This window comes from Python bivittatus, unplaced genomic scaffold (assembly GCF_059951505.1).
Source record: "Python bivittatus isolate LINGU-HERP-01145 unplaced genomic scaffold, Pbiv_v1 ctg000190_np1212, whole genome shotgun sequence".
NCBI lineage: Eukaryota > Metazoa > Chordata > Lepidosauria > Squamata > Pythonidae > Python > Python bivittatus.
Genome location: NW_028277042.1, coordinates 21,048,548 through 21,067,263, shown reverse-complemented (window position 1 = coordinate 21,067,263; position 18,716 = coordinate 21,048,548). Strand labels below are relative to the sequence as shown.

Sequence of the window (18,716 nt, the reverse complement as noted above, 5' to 3'; positions counted from 1 at the left end):
GGGTGGGGCCCCGGCTCTCTTCAGTTCTGGCAGTGCTTGGGTGGGGGGCTTGAAAGGGTAGGGGGAAGGGGGGCAGTGATAGCCCCAAGAGAAGCCCCATGGCAGTTTGCGAGGCAGGACAGCCCACCGCAGGCATCGCTGGAGCCCCCCAAAGAGGGGGTTGTCAAGCCATACTATAGAATCAGGTCCTGCCCCATCCAGAAATGCTGGGATTTGGGCTCGCTGGAGTTGTAATCCCAGCACATCTCGGGGTGGGGGGCGAAGGGGAGGCTGCCCTCCTGGAATGAGGATTTGGATGCTCTACCAAAGAGACAACCAGGCCCTCCAAGAAATCCTCTTTAAGTGTGAGCCGCCCAGAGTCACCCGTTGGAGGAGATGGGCGGCATACAAATTTAATAAATAAATACATAAAATAAAATAAATCCTTTCCCCCCATATGTTAATTTTGGAAATTGCACAACCAACAGTTGGTGCCTTTCTTCCTCAGCATGATTTCACTAGTATGGTGTGTGCACACACTTACACGCATGCTTTCAGAGGAGCACTGCGCTTCTGGAATTTGTTTTGAACTGTTTGCAGAACCTGCTTTTTTTGAAGTGGCCTGAAAAAACACAGGAAAGGCTGTTCCCCCTTCCTCTTCGCGCCCCAGGGCTGGCCTGGCCTGGCCTGCGGGCCTTTGAGCGACTGGATGGCTCATTGTGGGGCAGCGTGAAACAGCCCCACCATTTGGGGGCCTTCCTCTTTCTGCACAGCACACAAGGGAGCCTCTTTGCGTGGGGGGGGGAGAGAGAGAGAGAAACTTCAATTCCCGTGGCATCACAGTTTCTCTCTTTGCTGGGGCATGCAGCATTTTCCAAATATGGGCTAATATTTTGTGAATGAAATGTGAGGCAATGAAAACTCATACTGAGTGGTGACATCTGGAAAAGCAAATGTTTTCTCTGGGCAACAGCCAGGTTTGCAATAGTAACTTGCTTGGTTATCTACGGTGACTCAAAATTGCCTCCAGGTGACCAGGCACAAAACCTTGTGATTAATAGAAGGGCAGGATTTCTACTGTTCTTTTCTCTGACTCCTCATCCCAAGCTGATGGTTTCTACATGTCTTGGGACCACAGGCCCAAGAATCCCCACCCAGCACGGATAACAGGGATGTTAATCCCAACACACCTTAGAATCATATGGCTGGAAGAGACCTTGGAGCTCAGCTAGTCCAACCCCAGCCCAGTGCAGGGATTCGCAACTACAGTATCCCTAAGGAATGGCTGTCCAGTCTTCTGGACTTATTTATATTTGTCACTGCCCATCTCACTGGAAGCAACTTTGGGCAATTTACAGTAAAAGAATAAATATTAATTAAAATACAATATAACAACATTCCTACAAATAATAAATATCTTCCAAGATATTGATGGTGAACTAAGAATTATTAGGCTCGGGGAGTGTCTTCAATGGGCCAGCTTTGGACATGCTCCAGGTCGTCCATCTCCTCCCTAATCTGTGGTGACCAGTACTGGACACTCCACCCCAGGTGTGGTCTGACCAGCACGGAACAGAGAAGCTGACTCCTGGGGGCTCTGGGGAAGATTGGCTCGTTCTGATCCCGCAGGACTTTTCTGCTTCCACGTTTAAGAAAAAGGCATGAGTTGCTCCTGGCTGGGTTGGACACAACATACTAAACTGGGTTGGGCTTCGCTCTGTGGTGGGAACAGCCCATCACAGGAAGACGTGGTATGAGCGATTTGGGGAGGGGGCAGAGCATATGGAGGAGCAAAGGCTTGTTTGCTCACCCGTGTTTCGTGTGTCCTGTGTCCCTGAAGAGCCTGTGCTGAGCTGGACATCTGGACATCCGAGATGGATTTGCCTGCAGCCCCCCCCCAATTGGCCACTGTTGTTACTACTCCAGGTGCTGGGGTCTCTGGGGGGATCCTGGGCTGTGCGTTCGTGGCCCTTTTGATTGCGAAAAGATGCAGCTGCCCTGCCCGAGAAAAATTCCAGCTGGGGATTTTCCAGCTGCTGCTGTTTCTCAGCCCTGTGCTCAGGCACCAGGCTGCACCCTGCTCTACATTCCTCCCCCTCCCCACAAAGTTCAGGACGGGGCAGATTGTTTTCACTCCCAAAATTAAACTGTAATTTTTGCCTAAAAATAAACCCTAGCAGTGAGGAAAGTCGATCTTGTGATTGCAGCTGAGGTCCTGCAGCCAAGCGTGAGCCGGGCTGATCTGGAGACCTCGGCCGGACGCTTCTCCGCACGTGGGTGGGGGCCATGCCGAGCCTGCTGGGCTCCCGGGCGGGAGATGCCGAGATCCGCTACCCCTTCCTTCTGCGTACCGCTGCAGGGACGGATCGGGGAAAGGAAAAGGGGTGCTGGCCATGTCGGGCTTCCTCGATGTCACCCTCGGCCTGCCCCAGCACCCCTTTTCGGAGCCAGAACCCTGGAAACAGCGCGGGCAAAAGGATGAACCGCGTTCCCGTTGCTGCTAAGCAGACACGGGGACTTCTGCCTGGGTTCCAGAAAGAGCTTCAAGGATGAAGTTTCCAAATTTCATCATGCAGCTTCCTCCACAATAAAACACTTTGCTGAGAATAATGCGGTCGTTCGCTCGGGAGCCGATTCTGGATGGTTAGCTGCCAGCCCTGCGAAGCGGAGGGCAGGAGCCCCCCAATTCCTGCCTGGCCTTTGGGGAAAGGACGTGCGGGGCAGTGGCTGAGCCTTCCCCGGGCCTGAGGGGGCGCCGAGGCCTCGGGGGGCGGCTGCTTCCTGTCTCCCTTGGAGGAAATCTCCATGGCTCTTTCTCTTAGCATAAATTAAGCCTGTGAAAGCTCCCCTCACCCCAGAATCTGGAACTGGTGGTTCCTGTTTTGTTTTCTACTTGGCTTTACTGGCCTGCACATAATTACCTTCTTGGATGGTGCATCGTGGCTTGAGAGATGTGATAAATGGTGCTGGCGTTTCTGTAGCCGCCTGCATGGCTGATGGGGCTGTTCGGATGCCCGAAGGACGGAGGGGAGTCGGGAAGGCGAGTGGGGAGGCGGCTTTGCTCGTGGCTGGTGCAAGACCACAGCCGCCTCCTCGCAGAACCCGGACGCAACGCAGCAACCCCCAGGAAGCCCCATGGCCACACTGGGACCCGCCTTTGCCCCCTGGGTCTCCCCCTGCCCATCATGGCTGTGGGCAGGCTGATGGGTGTGGTGACAGGAAACCTTTGAGGTCAATATTAATTCGCGTGTGAATAAAGCAGGGCAGGGACAATCTGGCCCCAAGGGAATTTGAAGACAGGGTGCTGATGTTTAAGCAAAAGGGTTGGGGATTAGCAGAAATGGTTATCTGCGCTTCAGCCTCTCCTTAAAACTCTCTTGCAAGAATCTGCAGTCTCGCCTCCTGCGGCAGTGGAGCAGCTTGAGATCCACCTTCATTTGCATTCATTCCTTGGTAATTGCTTCCACCCAGAGGTGTCTGCAGAGTGTGGTCAAAAGGTCAAGATGGCAGCCACAAGGGTGCAGTCTCTGCCAAACCAGACTGTTTCCAGACATTGTGCTAAGCTGAGATTGCTGGAACCGGAGTTTAGTGAATAGAATAAGCCACGTCTGGCTGGGTTCGCCCTTCGTGCTGTGCCAAACTGGCGTGGGTGGTTTGGGCTCCGTGGGGTGTGTGAACGCAGCCATAACAGCTACAGCCAAAGGGGAGGGTGGCACTGTCACCCTGCCAGTTCTTCTGTCCGGTCCTCCCCCCCCCCAGCAGCTCAGCAGCCTTCTATTTGGAGCCCCAGTTAGTGCTATGGATGAGACTCTTGGTGGTCACTTGCCACTGACTCAGTTTGGAAGGAAGCAGAGCCAAGCTGGCCTCCTTGGGTGGGGCAGGGGGGCACGCCGTGCTTAGGCTACAACTGAGGTGGACTTGGCCTGGCCTGCGGGGCAGCCAACGTGGGTGGGGGAAGCAAGCAGGGCTTGCAGGGGTGAAGAAATGTGAGCCGGCCACCAGTGCTACCTGTCCTCCTTCTCAGCCCCGCTTCCCGGCCATAGGTAGGGTCACATTTCCTTCTTCCCCGTGTTTGTGTTCCAAGAGATGCGAGCGAAGCATTTTGCTTGATCTGCAGCCGGGGCAGAATTTATGACCTCTCCCAAATCCCCAAGAGCTGTTCAGCCACGCTCCAAAAACAACCTCCCAAGTTCTTCCCCCCAATTGGAAAGATCCCTTGCTGCTACAACAGTTGCAGAGAGCTTTGGCAAAAGAAAGGCGGGCAGACTTCCAGATACCTTAAAAAGGGCAACTCTTGAGAGCAGCGTTTTCCTTCACGAAGGTCTCGCTCGGCACGCTCGCCTGACATGCTTAGCAGGGGTTAACTGAACCGTGGTTCGCTCGGATAATCCGATTGCCTGGGTTGTTTTGCACAGGGGCGCTGGGTTGGCACAACAAGGTCGAGTAAAATGTGGTTGGCTGGTTTGTGGTGCCGTGTTTGTGGGAACACATCAGCTGCTGATCCCAAAGACCAAAACGATGCCGCTAATATTTAATCATGAGCCAGAGCAAACAATGCCTCTAACAAATTTTCTCTCATCACCTGGGCTACAGTTATAGAGCTTCCTTTAAAATGTGCACGCATTTAAACTAGTGTTTCTCAAACCTGGCCACATTAAGATGCGTGGACCTTTAACTCACACATCTTAAAGTGGCCAAGTTGGAGAAACACTGAATTAAACCAGCATTTGCAAATGAGGTTGTGGTTATCAGGCTTTGCTTTGGGGTGCAAAGAAAAGAAAGTCAGGACCATTCCAGGCCCTTGGCTTCCCTGTTGTAGTGCCCACCGATAAACTAGACTATGATATCAAGAGAGCTTTCCTGGCTGAAAGCAAAAAGAACCGTGGCCCATACCTGGGAAGCGTGATGTTACGAAAGGTGGGTTAGGGGTGTTTTTGTCCACCAAACGTTCACGGGGGAGGGCTTGATTCAAAGCAGAGTGATTAAGAAGGAAGGCATTCCCCCGCTGCTTCTTCCTCTCCCTGCGTTATCTCTTAAGTTGGCTAAGTTCTGGAGGGTTTCAGGGAGGCTGGTGGGGCTGGCAGGACTGGGGAGGACGCCTATTGCATAAGGCTCCACGTTGGAAGTTTGCAGAAGTTCCCCCTCGCCCCTAATCCACAGTCTCTTGAAACTCAGCTCAGTACCTCCCATTTCTTCTCCCAGTTTGACTTGGAGCATCAAACAGGCCCTTTTTTGTTAAGAACAACAAGAGCAAGATTTTTGTTGGGGGAAAAAAACAAGCAGAATAGCCAGGTTTGTGTTTCTTAACACAAACCTGGCTATTCTGCTTGTCTTTTTCCCCCAGCAAAAAATCTTTGCTTCTTGGCAAGGGAGCAGAACCAAAGACTTTCCTGCTTTGCTGCCCAGGTCTTGTGCAATCTTCGCTCTGGGGGTGGGGGCAAAGGGGGACAGGAAGGAGGGAGACTCTGAGGTGGCGTCCTTTCCAATCCTTGTGGTTCTTTTTTCCAGGGGCTGCTGCAAGGGAAATTGGGCTGTGCCTGGTGCCACCATTTGCTGACTATGGCAGGGAGCCCCTAGGGGCTGAGAATGAGAGGGGGGCTCTGTTAGGTCCTGTCTGGGGGGGCGTTGAGCGCCATAGGTCACCTGCCGAGAGAACGGGATCCCAGCTTCTTGACCAGCAGAGGACGATGCCAGAGCGGGCCGCGTGTCTTGTCCATTACTGGCAGGCTGATTTTCGTCTTTCCTGCGCTGAAAAGTGATACCCGGCCCTTGGCTTCTCCCCACTTTCACCTTTGCTGTGGATTTCTAAATTAAGGTTATAGTTGAGGGCCAGAAATTCACAGCCGAGTAGCAAATGCAACATAAATCCCCACACATTAATATCCCCGGGTTTGAATTCCAAGCCACCGCTGAGCTGCGTTGCTGTTCTTGTGCCCCTACGCATTGATTAGTCTTGCCACAGAGATTACAGAACAGGACGTCATTCCTCCGCTCGATGGATTTAGAATTTGAAGGACCTGTTAGCAAAGGAAAAAGGGATGAGGAAGGAAGAGGACAGCAATGCAATTCAGGGACCGTTTCTTGAAGCTGCAGGGGCAGAGCGCTGTCCTCTTCCTTGAATAAATCAACTTCTCAAACTCCCAGAAGGGGCAACCCCAGGTGTTGGGGGGGAGCCAGGGGTGTGTGGAATCAACAGGGCTTTCAGCCTCAACGGGAGTGGGGGGAGACAGCTGTAATCCCCATGCTTCCAACCCCTCCCTTTGGATCAGCTTTTGCCAGCCTGCTCTCTTGGATTCCACTCGTCCCCTTCTCTGAAACATCTGGGGGGCAGTGGTTGGAGAAGGACCAAAGAGAGGCTCCCCTGCCCTTCCAAGAACTCAGGTCGCCAACCGGCACCATTTGGTAGGAGATTCCAAGCAGCCAACGGCAAACTCCTATTTCCCCCCAGCACCTTAGCTTCCCACCCCCGGAAGGGCAGCTCTGCCCCCGGGCTCAGACGGCTCCAGAGGGAGGAGAAAGGTGTCCTTATGCTTCAGGTGCTGAGCGCAGCCCCAGTTCTCAGCCAGGCCACCTTCCTTCGGCGGCCAAACTGCCCGACCCATGACCCATGCACGGAAGGGACGTGTCAGCACCGCACCCCCGGTTTGAAGAAGCGCAAAGCAGTTTTTGTAATCCCTCCCCTACGGTGCCATCTCCCCCCTCCCTAGCTAAGATACGGCAGGGGAAGGGGCACAAACCGCTTCAGAGGAATGAGGGGGACCAACCCTGGCTGCTGGGTTTTGTTGCACTGTTTGGCCATGAGAGTTCAGCCTTCGCAACAGGAGTCCTTGCAGGGTGTGGTCAAAAAAGGCAAGGTAGTGCCTGTAAAAAATCGGCAGTTTCGACTGCATCGTCACAGCCACCATCTTGACTTTTTTTGACTATGCCCGCGGACACCTTGAATTTCTTTCTGGGGTGGGGTGTAAAGAGCAAGTTGCTTTAATATCTAGTTTGTGGGCATCAGGATCAGGCCTAACATCCCACAGCTTCTGCTAGCAGGAACTATGGAAGCTGGAGTCCAACGCATCTGGAGGACACCAGGTTCAGCAAAGGCCTGCTTTGTTGTTTCCAGTTCAGGATCCATTCCTGTAACCCTTACAGGAAGGAAACATCTGCGTTCTCTGGATTCTCTGCCAACCTGCTGGATAGCTTAGCTGCAGCTGTTTTGTACAGCCCAGGAAAATGACAGCTTGTTTGGCTGGCTTGGCACCCCCCGCCCCTCCAAGGCTTCTGCCTGCAGGGAGGGATGGAAAAACATAAGCAGAAGGAACCTGGAAGGCCCCAAGGAAGAAATTGCTCTGCTTTAAGGCTCCTTGTCTGATCTTTCCCTTTATGTTCATTGTGGTTCAAGCCAGGGCCGGCCATAATTTTTTTGTCTGCCAGATGTGCAAGATAGCAACCTGGGATGATGGGGTTGGCCGCTGATGCCTGTGGAAGGCTTCAGGTTGGGGAAGGCTGAGTTAATCTGGGCCACAGATAAACAATCCTCGGCTCCAGAGCGCCTTCAGAGAACGTACCATGAGAAACACTTCGAGCAGTGTTGTTCAAACTTGGCAACTTTAGGATGTGTGGAATTCAGCACCCAGAATTCCTGCATCTTTGGAATATTCAGTAACTTTAGCTTGGTGCCTCCTCTTCATCTGCTCCAACCTTTAGACCCCCCATAATAAACTCTGGCTGTAGCCAGAAGTGGGAAAAGGCAACATCTGCCTTGTTCCACTCAGTCACTCTACAAAACAGGGAGTTGGGCCACGCTGGTTGAAGCCAGGACTCAAATGTGCTTGTTCTGCTCCTGTTAGCTCCTGTATTTCCAGGACCCCCTCGTGGGAGGGAAGCCCGAGAAATCCTGGGTGATCCAGCCTAATCCGTGCTGACTGCATCTCTCTCTCTTGACCCTGCAGCGTGCCTCTTCCGGTTCAATGGCCTCTCTCTCGTGTACCTTCTCTACCTGCTCCTCTTGCCGTGGTTCCTGGGCCCGACGGAAGAAACCATTAAAGGTAAGGAGTCTGCATTCTTATTCCTCCAGCTTCCTCCTTCCGGGTAGAAACAAGGATGCTGAATTCCCCACTTTGTGCATTCGGAGCACTTTCACTTTCTTGTTCATCACTGGAATAATTCTGCAAAGGATGCGGGTTTTCTTCCCTCTTTCTCCTGCACCTTATGTTTTTGCATGTTTCATTCTGACTCTGCAGCTCAGAAAACGGTTGACCAAACCCGTATGTTCTAGTTTAATTTTGTATTTATTGCTTTGGAAAAAATGGGGAATAAAGAAAGAAATGATTTTCTTTGGTATGGGGGTGGGGGAAGGATCTCTGACAGGCTTTCAAGATTGTTGTCAGCTCTTCGAAGTAGGCCAGGTCAGGAAATGGAAGTCACAAGGACTTCTGGAATTCCCCTTTACTGTTGCGGGGCATGAAAACCCAGAATTTTGGAAGCTGAAAGCCTTTGGCTCCACCCCTCTTATACCCAAGAGAATCAAGGCAGGGCAATCTTGAATGTGTTTCTCACCCCTTCCTCTCTTTCAGAGCTAAGCTGGGGTTTATGTAACAACAACAACAACAACAACTCCTCCTCCTCTCCCTCTCCCTCTCCCTCTCCTTCTCCTCTACACTGTGACAGCTGTGCAAGGACTGTGTTGAGGCAAGGGCAGAATGGCAATCAGAATCATGACTTGCTTCTTGGGTTCATACAGAACATTAGCCTAGGGTTAAAATGCTTTGCACAGTTTGTGGTTCAGCCTGCTGTGGGGAGCAAACGATTGTGTTGGTGTATTGTACGAACACAGGCCATCACGTTAAAAGTACTGTAATGGGGTCTACTTGTTACAACATAGCACATTATGTGAACACGCCACTTGTCTTTTGTTAACCTGGGTTAAGCAAGTTGTGGGAACCCAAACACTGATTACCAGGAGGAAGGGCATGGGTTTGCAGTGTTTCTGGAGACGTGCTCATTGGTTTCTACAGTTTGGGGCAGGGCTTTTGAGGTGACTTGGACCATCAGTCTTCTCTGCTCTGCACGACCCCTGGAGCATCTTTCCACTGCAGAGGCCCAGGGTTAGTGCTTGTCAGAAGAGGGCCTAGGGGAAGAGCCCTGACGATGAAGCCCAAAGAGCGCCTTGTTGACCAGGCGTCCATGATGACCGGGCATCGTGGAGAGGTCCAGGAGCAGGACAGGGGCTTGACCCCTGGGCTGTACTGGGGTGCCGTAGTGTCTCTGCACTGGGAGTCATCGTGGCTGTGATTTTTTCTTGCTAGTTTGTCCCCTTTTCAAGCCATGCCATGGTCTGTGGGAGTGACCTTGGGAGGCAGGAGGGACAGCCCCAAACTGGACAACCGACGTGTAAAAGATACGTCAGCCCAGGGAAGGAGAAGGGCGTGGGAAGCGTCTCAGAAGGGACCCTCCCCTGTTTTCCGGAGAGTAAAAGGAAAGGAGGGGAGAAGCGCTTTCAGTCTTGCAAGGTGGTGTTTGTGTCACCTTACAAGAAAGATGGAGCCAGTGCTCCTGGATGTGCTCTCGCCTGGACTCCCTTGCAGGGCTAACAGGCCCCCTAGCCAAAGAGGAATGTGGGCTGCACCCTGGAAGGAGCTTCAGCCCGGCCGTGCCTGTGGTTTTCCCTCCAGCGGCTGCCTGGAGCAAAGCCCAGAGAAGTCACCGGCACGGAGAGGGGCTGCTGGACTCCCACGTCCTGCTCTTCCTTGGCCTGTCGCTCAGGGGGGCAGAGAATAAGCCCACTCTCCCGTGGGCCTCTTGCCCTGGTTTCCTCTTGCCCTTAGCTCTGCCCCCGCCCCAGGCTGGAGTCGGCTTCCTTCCTGAATGTCGTCTGTAGGCGACATCCCCTCGGCCGGGCACTGCGGCCCCTCCCTGGCTGGGCTCTGGCGAAGGGCCACACCATCTCCGGTTTCCGGTGGGAGTTGGTTGGCACTTCCTGTTTGGAAGTGGGATTCTTTTGCTCTGCCCAGCCGGGCCCGGCCCAGGCGTGCTCATATTATGGGCTGCAGCAGTTTGCCCACAGGTCACAAGTCCCCATTTCTGCTGACAGCACAGGAGAGCTCTTCGACGAATGCAGAACAAGCAGAAGATTCTTCGCTCAGCCCCCTCCGTGAGATGGTGGTGGTGATCATCATCATCATCTGCTCATCGTTAGGCAAATATCCCCCTTTTTCTTCAGGAGCTCAAGGTGGCTTTCTTCGCTGTAGCCTCACAACAATGCCCTGCGAGGCAGGAGTTTCCTTTCTACCGCGTTCTCTCTCTTCTGGTTTTGCTCGTTTTTTTCCTTCCTGCAAAAGGGAAGAAGAAAGAGGGAAAAAATCTTTGCAGAGCAAAGGGAAAACTGCCTTGTGGAGCAGCCCCAGGAGATGGTCAAAGCTGCAGAGAGCGCCCCAGAGGCAACCCCCCCCCCCGTCTTTATTTGGAGGACAACCCTTGAACCTTTGCATCCCTTTTTGCCCCGAGGCTCCATTTTGCCAAGCAAAGCTGTTTCCTGCACAACGAGGGTTGCTGCGGATCACGATCACTGCCTAAAATGCTCCGGGCATACATAGAACCATGATGAGCACAGACCGAGCTTGGCACCTAGGCAGGCGGCGTTTCTGCGTCACGCCAGTCTTTTCCAGGAGGAAGAAGCCCAGATTCTTCCTCCTCGCCCCTTCCCTTCACGGAACTTTCTGCCGGCCTGTGTGCGCATCTGCTGGTGGGGAGGAGTTTCAGCCCAAGACAAGAGTTTTTCTTGGCCAGCAGATTGTCTGGCGCCTTCCCAGCCTCGCTTGCCAAAAGCACATTTCAGAAGACCAGGACAGCAGGTGGTGCCTGCGTGCGTTCACACGAGCTGGCAAATTTACCGGGGCCCGCAGGCTGCTGTGCCACCGGGAGGTCTTGGTTGCAGATGAGAGTCAGGAGCCCTCCCAGGGTGCAGCGAGCTTCTTCCAGCTCATGTTTAATCAACCATCATGTGGAAAGAAAAAACAGGCCTCTTGAACAAATATTTTTCTTCCACGAACCTGGCAGGCAAGATGGATGAAGATCTGCTCGAGGGTTGGGGCGAACAATGCCAGCAGTTTCCAAGCTGTATCCAAGGGAGAAGTTGCTCCAAACTGTTCTGTGGATAGTTTGGGGCTTTTAGCGCAGCTGAGTTGTTGGTTCAGCTCCAGCTGATTCCACTGTCACAAAACATCCAAAGGGCCCGGTTGTGTAACTTCAGCTTTATAGCCGGCCATGTGATGTACCCAAAACGGGTGTCTCTGCACTTAAAAGACATTTTAGGGCCGTGGTCACTTAAAATCTGCCCGAGATGATCTGAGTTCTGGGACACGAAGCATTTGGCCGTAAAGAAGATTAGCTCATGTCGTTTCTTCTGGTCTGGTCTCAGCGATTCTAAGCCAGTATTTTGCCCGCACTTTTAAAGCTTTTTCCCATCTTGGCTTTTTAAAAAATTGAGTGTAAAATAATCTCTGCAACTGAGAATACAAAAAAGAACACAGCTAAAATTATTTGTATTTTACACTTTTATGTTTTTCTCTTTCGTGACTTTTTTTAAATGCTCAGTCTGGTAAATTAGAGTAGCCGCATGGATTCCTTAACCATGTCTAATGATGAAATCGGACTTGGTTAGATTTGCTGGCAGATGGAACCAAAACGAGCCACATTATGTGATGCCCGCTTGTGAAGCCAAACGTCATAAATCCAGCGAATGCGTTCAGGGATGCTTTTCAAATATTGTGCGGTCCTTTTGCTCTCCTGACTGTGCTGCTCGGGGGGGCTCCAGGTCTCTCCTGGGACGTTGCTGCGAAGAGGTTTGAAATGGTTTTCACTGATTTGGGAGGTCTCTGGACTTCCACCCTGCAGTCCCGACCTGTCACGTCCCTTTATTCAGCTTTGCAGGGAAGTTCACAAAAATCGCTATTCCCGCGACTCAGATATTATCTGTGCCTTCGAAGCACATGAGAGAAACAAGGTTTTGAAAGCGGCCTCCCTTGGTGGCCTGGAAGGGACTCTGCTTGCCGAGGCGCTGAGGTGGCAGCTGCTTAGAGGCCCGCCTGCATTCCAGCTGGCATGACGAAGGGCACGGCGAAGTCTAGCGGCTGGCCTGGTGCTTGTGAACCGTCCCTGGCTGCTGTAGCATTTGGCAGTCCAGTCTTGTGTATTTTTCAGCCATTGTGGCTCTCTTTCCTGTCCTGGGACCATCATAGCACCAGCCTTTTTCAGTCCCAGACAAGGTCAATGTAGCCTTCTGTTCCTCTGCTCCCTCTGTCTCCTCCACCCCCCAGCAAATATATTTAGGAATATGTACGGGGGCTGAATGAGGTTCTTCCTTGTTTTCTCTCCTGCCTTGTCCAGTCAGGTTGACTCTTCTCGGGCGGGGGGGGGGAGTTGTTAGTTTAAATTATAAATCAGCTTTACCTCCCCCTCTTTCATGGCTGTGGGGCGGTAGAGCCCGGCCAAGAGGGAATAATTAATCCAAATAGCCTGGAGGTTGGGTGGGTTATTTTCAGCTGAATACCTGGAAGGAAGGAGGTGGTGTGGGGGCAGGAAGGGGCTTGGGGAAATGGCCTTTTTTCTCGACCCAGAGCTGCAGAGCCGAAGAGGAAACAACAAATCGGTTAGAAGGAATTATGGGGAAAATAGCAATTGCGATCTAGCCTACGTGGTGCAACTTGTCTGTCCTGTTCTGGAACCTTCCAGAGATGTTGAACTACACTGGCTGGGGAGGATGGGAGCTGTAATCACGTACATTCGGAGGGCCTCAGGTCACGACAGACTGTTCCAACAAATAGCTTCTGTGGGCCATACCCCAATCGTCTTATCTGTTTGTTTGAGGGAGATGTTTTTGTGCTGGTTCTGCAGGATGTGGAAACGCTTCCACTCTGAGACCTTGTAGGCTGGGCAGAGCAGGCTCTGAGCGTCTGGGTTAAGTTGCAAGGACGGATTTTGTCATCCTCGGTTGGGCTGGACTCTGCTTTGAGTCTGTTGGGTCAAGGGCACCCTTGGAGCTCTGGGTGACGGCATCAAGATTACAAGCAGAATATGGGCCTCTTGCATGGCTGGGCTGGGAGCAGGATTCCCCAGGAGATTCTGCCCTGTAGACCCCGTGATCCCCCCCGAAGGACTAGCACCTGCAGCTGAGATGGGTGGGTGGCTTGGCAGGGCTGCTTCCTATGCGGACTAGTCCAGCATCCATGCATTTCAGCCATCCCCAATCAGGTGCTCCGCCATCCAGAGCCTTGAGGATCGCAACTTCTACCATTCCCATGGGAATTCTGGGACCCAAAATTCCAGTTGGACTGAAGAGCATCCACTGGGGGCGGGGGGGGGGAGGCTGATGACTTTCATAGGCTGGGAAGGGAGGGGAACCAGAATATGGAAAGCCATCCTCCGCCCAGGTGTGGAGACGCCTTCATTCATCAGCCCCCTTCTTCTTCCCGTTGCCCTCCCCAGCCCCAGAATTGGTCCCTTTTTCACTCCAGCGGCTGCAACCCAGCTCAGAGCTGGAGCCCCACTAATGGCTTGGCCCTCTTAAATATTTCATGATTTCTTGTGCCATTTCAGTCTGTCCCAACAACGCAAAGCTTAAAGAAAAGAAGTGAGAAGTTTTGAAAGGGCCGCTCCTCCTCTCTCTTCCAGAGATCCCCTCTGGGGAGAGTCGTTTTTCCCTTTTTCCAGGCTGGAGAGGAAAATGTGAGCTCTCCTTTTCCCCTCCCCTCCCCTCCCCCCTCCCTCCCCCCCTTGCAGGCAGTGTCCTGTATGAGTGGCGTGGGGGGAGGACCAGGCCTTAGCTGCATCTGCTGGAAGGACAGAGCAGAGGGAATTTTCCACTTGTGGGCTGCAAGGCGAGCAGCCAGGGTGGGACAGGAGGCCAGCCAGGATTCACCATATGGAGCATCCGTGCCAAAGCGAGGAGGCCCCAGGGGGCTAGATCCTGCAGGGGTTCCCCTGGCTCTGTGTAAGCCAGGTCTCTGCCATTGGGCACCAGTCTTGCCCCTTCCTAGAGTGTCTCTGCACTCCAAGGTAACAGTAAGGACGTTCTTGGGTTGAATCCGGCATGACAGTGCCCATGGTGAGTCCCACTGGGAGCTTCAAGAAGGACCTCATTTTGTTGTTCAGGTGTCTTGCAGCATCATAAAAGCCAGAGATGCTTCATGGCATCTGCTTTCACAGATTAGTGCCCACTTGGTCAGATGGCATCATAGTATCTTCAATAGGTAGGTGTGTGCATCTACACACCCACACACTCCCCTTGGGGATTTGTCTCTGAAGTCAGCTTTATCTGCCCTGACTGGCAGCGTCTCTCCAGGGTTAGGGTTTAACCAAAGGAACGCTCTCTGAGCCATTTAAATGCAGATGCCAGAAACTCGACCTGCCCAACCAGTGAACTGGGGTTTGTCCTCAGGAAAGTGTCATGAAAACAAGCAAGATTTCTCTTGTGTTGGCAGCCTTTCTTTTTAATTATCTCATGAAGCTCACAAATGGCATTGTTCAGAGTTGGGTCAAACGTTGACAAGTACAGAAGAAAGTTATGAACGGCATGAGTTCCATTGTTCATGAAACGCAAACGTCCTGTTAAGGAACATTTGGGCAAGACATTGCCGTTCCTACCACATTACAGTCGGTGGTGACCTCCTCCCCTGGTGTATTAACTCCAGGACATAAGTGGGAGAAGAATCCCTCTCTCAGTTCCTTCCTGAAAAAATAGAGCCAGACCTCCTTGTAAATTGTACTGGAGGAGTTTCAAGCTGGAGCCTGACTTTCTCTCCTGGAGATTAAGCCATACTTGACCTGCTTCTGCCCATTGAAGGCAATGTTCCTTGCAAAGCCGGTCCTGGTTCATAGTTTTGTTGTGTGTGTGTCTGTGCGCACACACCTTCAAGGCAGTTTTGACTCCTGGGCACTGCCTGGACGAGTCCCTGCAGTTTTCTGGGCAACCTGTTCGGAAGTGGTTTGCCCTTGCCTGCTTCCTGGGCTGAGGGCAATGTCCCAGTTGGCTTTGTACCTAAGGCAGGACTAGAACTCATGGTCTCCTGGTTTCCAGCTTGGTGCCTTCAACCGTGACACCAACCTGGCTCTCCACCACCACAGCTCAGAATGCCATCGATCTTTAAGGTGTCCCAGGACTCTGGTTTTGCTGATTGCAGTTCTGTCCATATGTCTACTGTGAAGTAAATCATACTGATTCAATGGGATTATTCTCAACTGAGTACAGGGTTGCTACTTAACAGGTGTAGTATTAGGGTAATGAAAAAGCAGGAGGTACATAGCAACTGCATCATTTGCGTGGTCTGTAAATGTCAAAGCAGAATTGTGTAAATGAAGCAATGGCTTAGCAATTATATATTCCACAACTAACCAACAAACCTTGCTTCTCCAAGCATGTGGTACTGAAGATGTTACCTAGACAGGTAATTAAACATCTGCAAATGAAAAACCAAGTTTAGAGAACCCCCATAACCCAATCCTCCTACCCTGAGCTGCATGGATTCTCTCCCGTTGCTAGCAATCCATTCCTAAGACTTCCTCCCATACCAGTTGAGTGCAAAACTGAGTAAGAGCTGCCTGTTGCAGAGTAATGGTTAGAAGGTTCAACTATTGCTAACTATAAGCCCAAAGTTTTCACCAGCCCTTGACTGAAGTAGCTGCAGTTCTTCAAGCTGCAACCAAGGTGAAGCTTGGGGTCTTGGATGTTGTTGGACTCCAGCTCTTGTGAGCCACCACAAGCATGGCCAGGAGTCAGGGATGATGGAAAACATAGTCCATCAACAACTAGAGGTATTTTGGAACTTTCTGTGCATTGCTACTCTGGACATGAGCACTAATTTTTGGGTAAGAACTTGACTGTCACAGCTGTGATGAAGAAGGTTGGGTTTTTTTGTCAGGCTGGTCCAGTTCAGAACTCATCTCTGTGGTGGACATGCTAGGTGGTCTTAACCAAGCTCCTTTTACTTCCTCTTAACCTCAGCTGCACCTGCAGAAGGGGGATAATTGTCAGCTGCTTTGAGCCATTTGTAAGACTACCGTGCAGCATCAGGGGAGGAATGGCTTAACGGTGCCGCACAATGGCCACGTTCTGCATTCTGCAGGTCACACTGGACGCCTCCTCCGAGCTGTCTTGGGAACCAGCATCCTTTTCCTTCTTGCTCATTTGATCTTCCAAATATGCCTTTATACCGTGCCCAGCTTGGATCAGCTCCTGGGAAGCAACTGTGAGTACCGTGCTCCCTTCCTGTTCTATGGAATCTTGTTTTAGAGATGAACAAAACAGGACGAAAAGTGTGGAATAATGCCATGGGAATACAGTGATTGACAGGATATCAAGCAGTGAATGGAGGGCCAGGAGGGGGGTGCTTAATCCTCCCCACTTACTGAGTTTCTTCCACTTTTCCCCCAATCATTAATGATCTTTCCCTCCACATAGTGTGTCCTCCCAAATGGCTGTTTCCAAAAGACAAAGGTGTTTTGCATTCGTGCAGCCCCCAAGCTGGTGCTTAATCCTGCCCAAGGGAACAGCCAACCCCTGCCTGGCTTCAGATTGGTGTTGACCTTTGGGTATATAAATATTTACAAGCAACTCTGAAGCAGACCCTTGGGAAGCTGGACTGTGAGCCCAGGAGCTGCTGGAGTGGAAGGTCTGGGATCTGGTCCTGCTTGTTCTTCTGGAGATCTCTCCTTGCCTTAGGATCTGCTGGGGGTGCGGTGGGGGCAGTTTCCTTTCTCACTTCACACACTAGGATCAGGACCTCCCCGCCTGGAAGTGCCACTGTTGTTTCCTCCTGATCTTCCTCATCCAGGTGGAAAACTCTACCTGTCTGAAGTTTGTCTGTCATTTCTACTCTTCAGGAAATGGAGCTTCCTTGGTCCCAGCTAAAAGTTGGGAATGAAACATGCTTTTTTTAAAAAAAAAAAAAATCAAAATATTCCTGAAACATAAAGTTGGTTTCTTGACGGTCAGAAATGTCATGAACTTCCCCATTGTTTTGCCTGCAACTTTCCATACCTGGAACAGATTCTTCCATCTTTATCTGCAGGGGATCTACATAACCTGCCCCCCACACCCCCCGTTGCCAGTGGAGCTTAACCCATAGCTCCACATTACCATGTTTGGAAGTGTGTTGGCTGTTTCCTTTCACCACCACACAGATGTAGCAGAAGCAACAAGTTTAGCAGCCACCGGTGGGCCCTGTTCCTACAAGGGGGAGGAGGGGTCACCAATTCAGTTTCATTTTACCCAAGACCTTCCACTTCATTTCAGCAGATGCAGAATTCCATCAGCCAGAGCCAGAGGTCCTGGTGAGGTGGGAGAAATGCCCCCTGGGGACTCTGGAGTTCAGCCCATGGTCCTCAGCCAGGTGCTCTGTGGAATGAGCTGCATCTGACATGGTAACAGAGCAGAGTTTTAAGATAAAGAGCCTAAGTGAGAAGATAATAAGAAAGACCTATTATCAATCGATTAAAAGTTAAAAAAAAAAAACAGCTCTACCAATAGATTTGGAAATATAGTCTGCCCCTCTGATTTTCAGAAGGAACATCTGAGGTGGCTTTCAGCCCATGGAGGTGCTGGTAACTGCTCTGCTATTATTCAGAAATCCTCTGCTCTGGGCTCCGAAAGGAATAGATGCAGAGAGCTTTGGATCTCCAGAGAAAGGATCTTCTCTTTAACCTTCAGTTCCATCTCTTGAATGTGGAAGCAGCCCAGAGGTTGGATCCAGTTCATCTTGCCTAAGGATGATAGAAACTGGATCCTCAATGGGTTCATTTGCTGCCCATTTAACATCCTTACTCAGAATTGCATTCGAGGTCAGAGCTGGTGGCTGATTCTATTTCTTTTTCCCTTGACCTCCCAGGCAGCACATGGGAAACTCTTGCTCAGCACATTGGGGTCACAAGGTAAGAGCAGAGGGAAAGGGACGAGGAGGTGGGGAAAGCGGCTTTTTCAAAGATGGGCACAGCATTTTCAGGGAGGGGGATTCTGGAGTTCCACGTGACGCTCACCCTACAGTTGTCCCCCCTTGGGCAGAGGGGAGCAGGCCTTGCCCTCACTTCATTCTGTCCTTTGGTGCTGCCCAAAGCATAGGCCCGGCTCAGCTGCTGCATATGACGCTGCTTGAAGACACCACACTCTGTCTCTCCCTGCTCTAGGCTGGACCTAAACGACATCCCCAATTCGGTGCGCCTGGTAGCCCCTGACCTGGGGATCCTGGTGGTCTCTGCCATCTGCCTTGGCATTTGCAGCCGCTTGCAGCCAGCAGGAGACCTCATCACCTGGAGCAGGACGTCTGAATCCCACCTCCCCCAAGAACAGGTGAGCTTGGTGTGGGGAGAGGTCCAAGCCAGGATCTGCTGGCCCTCTGTTCTCCAAGCTTTCCTCTCTGTTTGCTGAAGCAACTTTCCCCAGCCTGGGCTCATCCTAACATGTTGGACGACAACTCTCATCATCCCCAGCCACCCTGACATATTGGCTGGCTATTCGGGGGAGCCCCGGCTGGGGAAGGTGCCTCCTCGATTTTTGATGGCTTCTGATGGTGCTCTGGGCGCGGCTGCCTTCCTGCCTTCAGCTCTTCAGCTCTTCCCAAGTGGACCTGGGCCACATCTTAGAATCCATACTTAACATTTCTACTTTTTTCCCTCTTCCCCCAAATCTCCACCGCCTGTAAAATAGCTTGCAATAAAACAGGACTGACGGTGTAAAGAACAGCGTCAAGGAGCAACGC

The 18,716-nt window shown here is 51.8% G+C and overlaps 1 protein-coding gene across 2 annotated transcripts in view; it reads left to right on the top strand.

Moving 5' to 3' along the window:
- PIEZO1 (piezo type mechanosensitive ion channel component 1 (Er blood group)) overlaps positions 1–18,716 on the top strand; it is a 77,137-nt gene that overhangs the window by 18,101 nt on the left and 40,320 nt on the right. For both annotated transcript variants that reach the window (XM_088136223.1, XM_088136222.1), the window contains exons 2-5: positions 7,920–8,015; positions 16,089–16,211; positions 17,850–17,892; positions 18,145–18,307. In XM_088136223.1, coding sequence (XP_087992349.1) covers positions 7,920–8,015; positions 16,089–16,211; positions 17,850–17,892; positions 18,145–18,307 — 425 coding nt within the window. The remainder of the gene's footprint in view (positions 1–7,919; positions 8,016–16,088; positions 16,212–17,849; positions 17,893–18,144; positions 18,308–18,716) is intronic.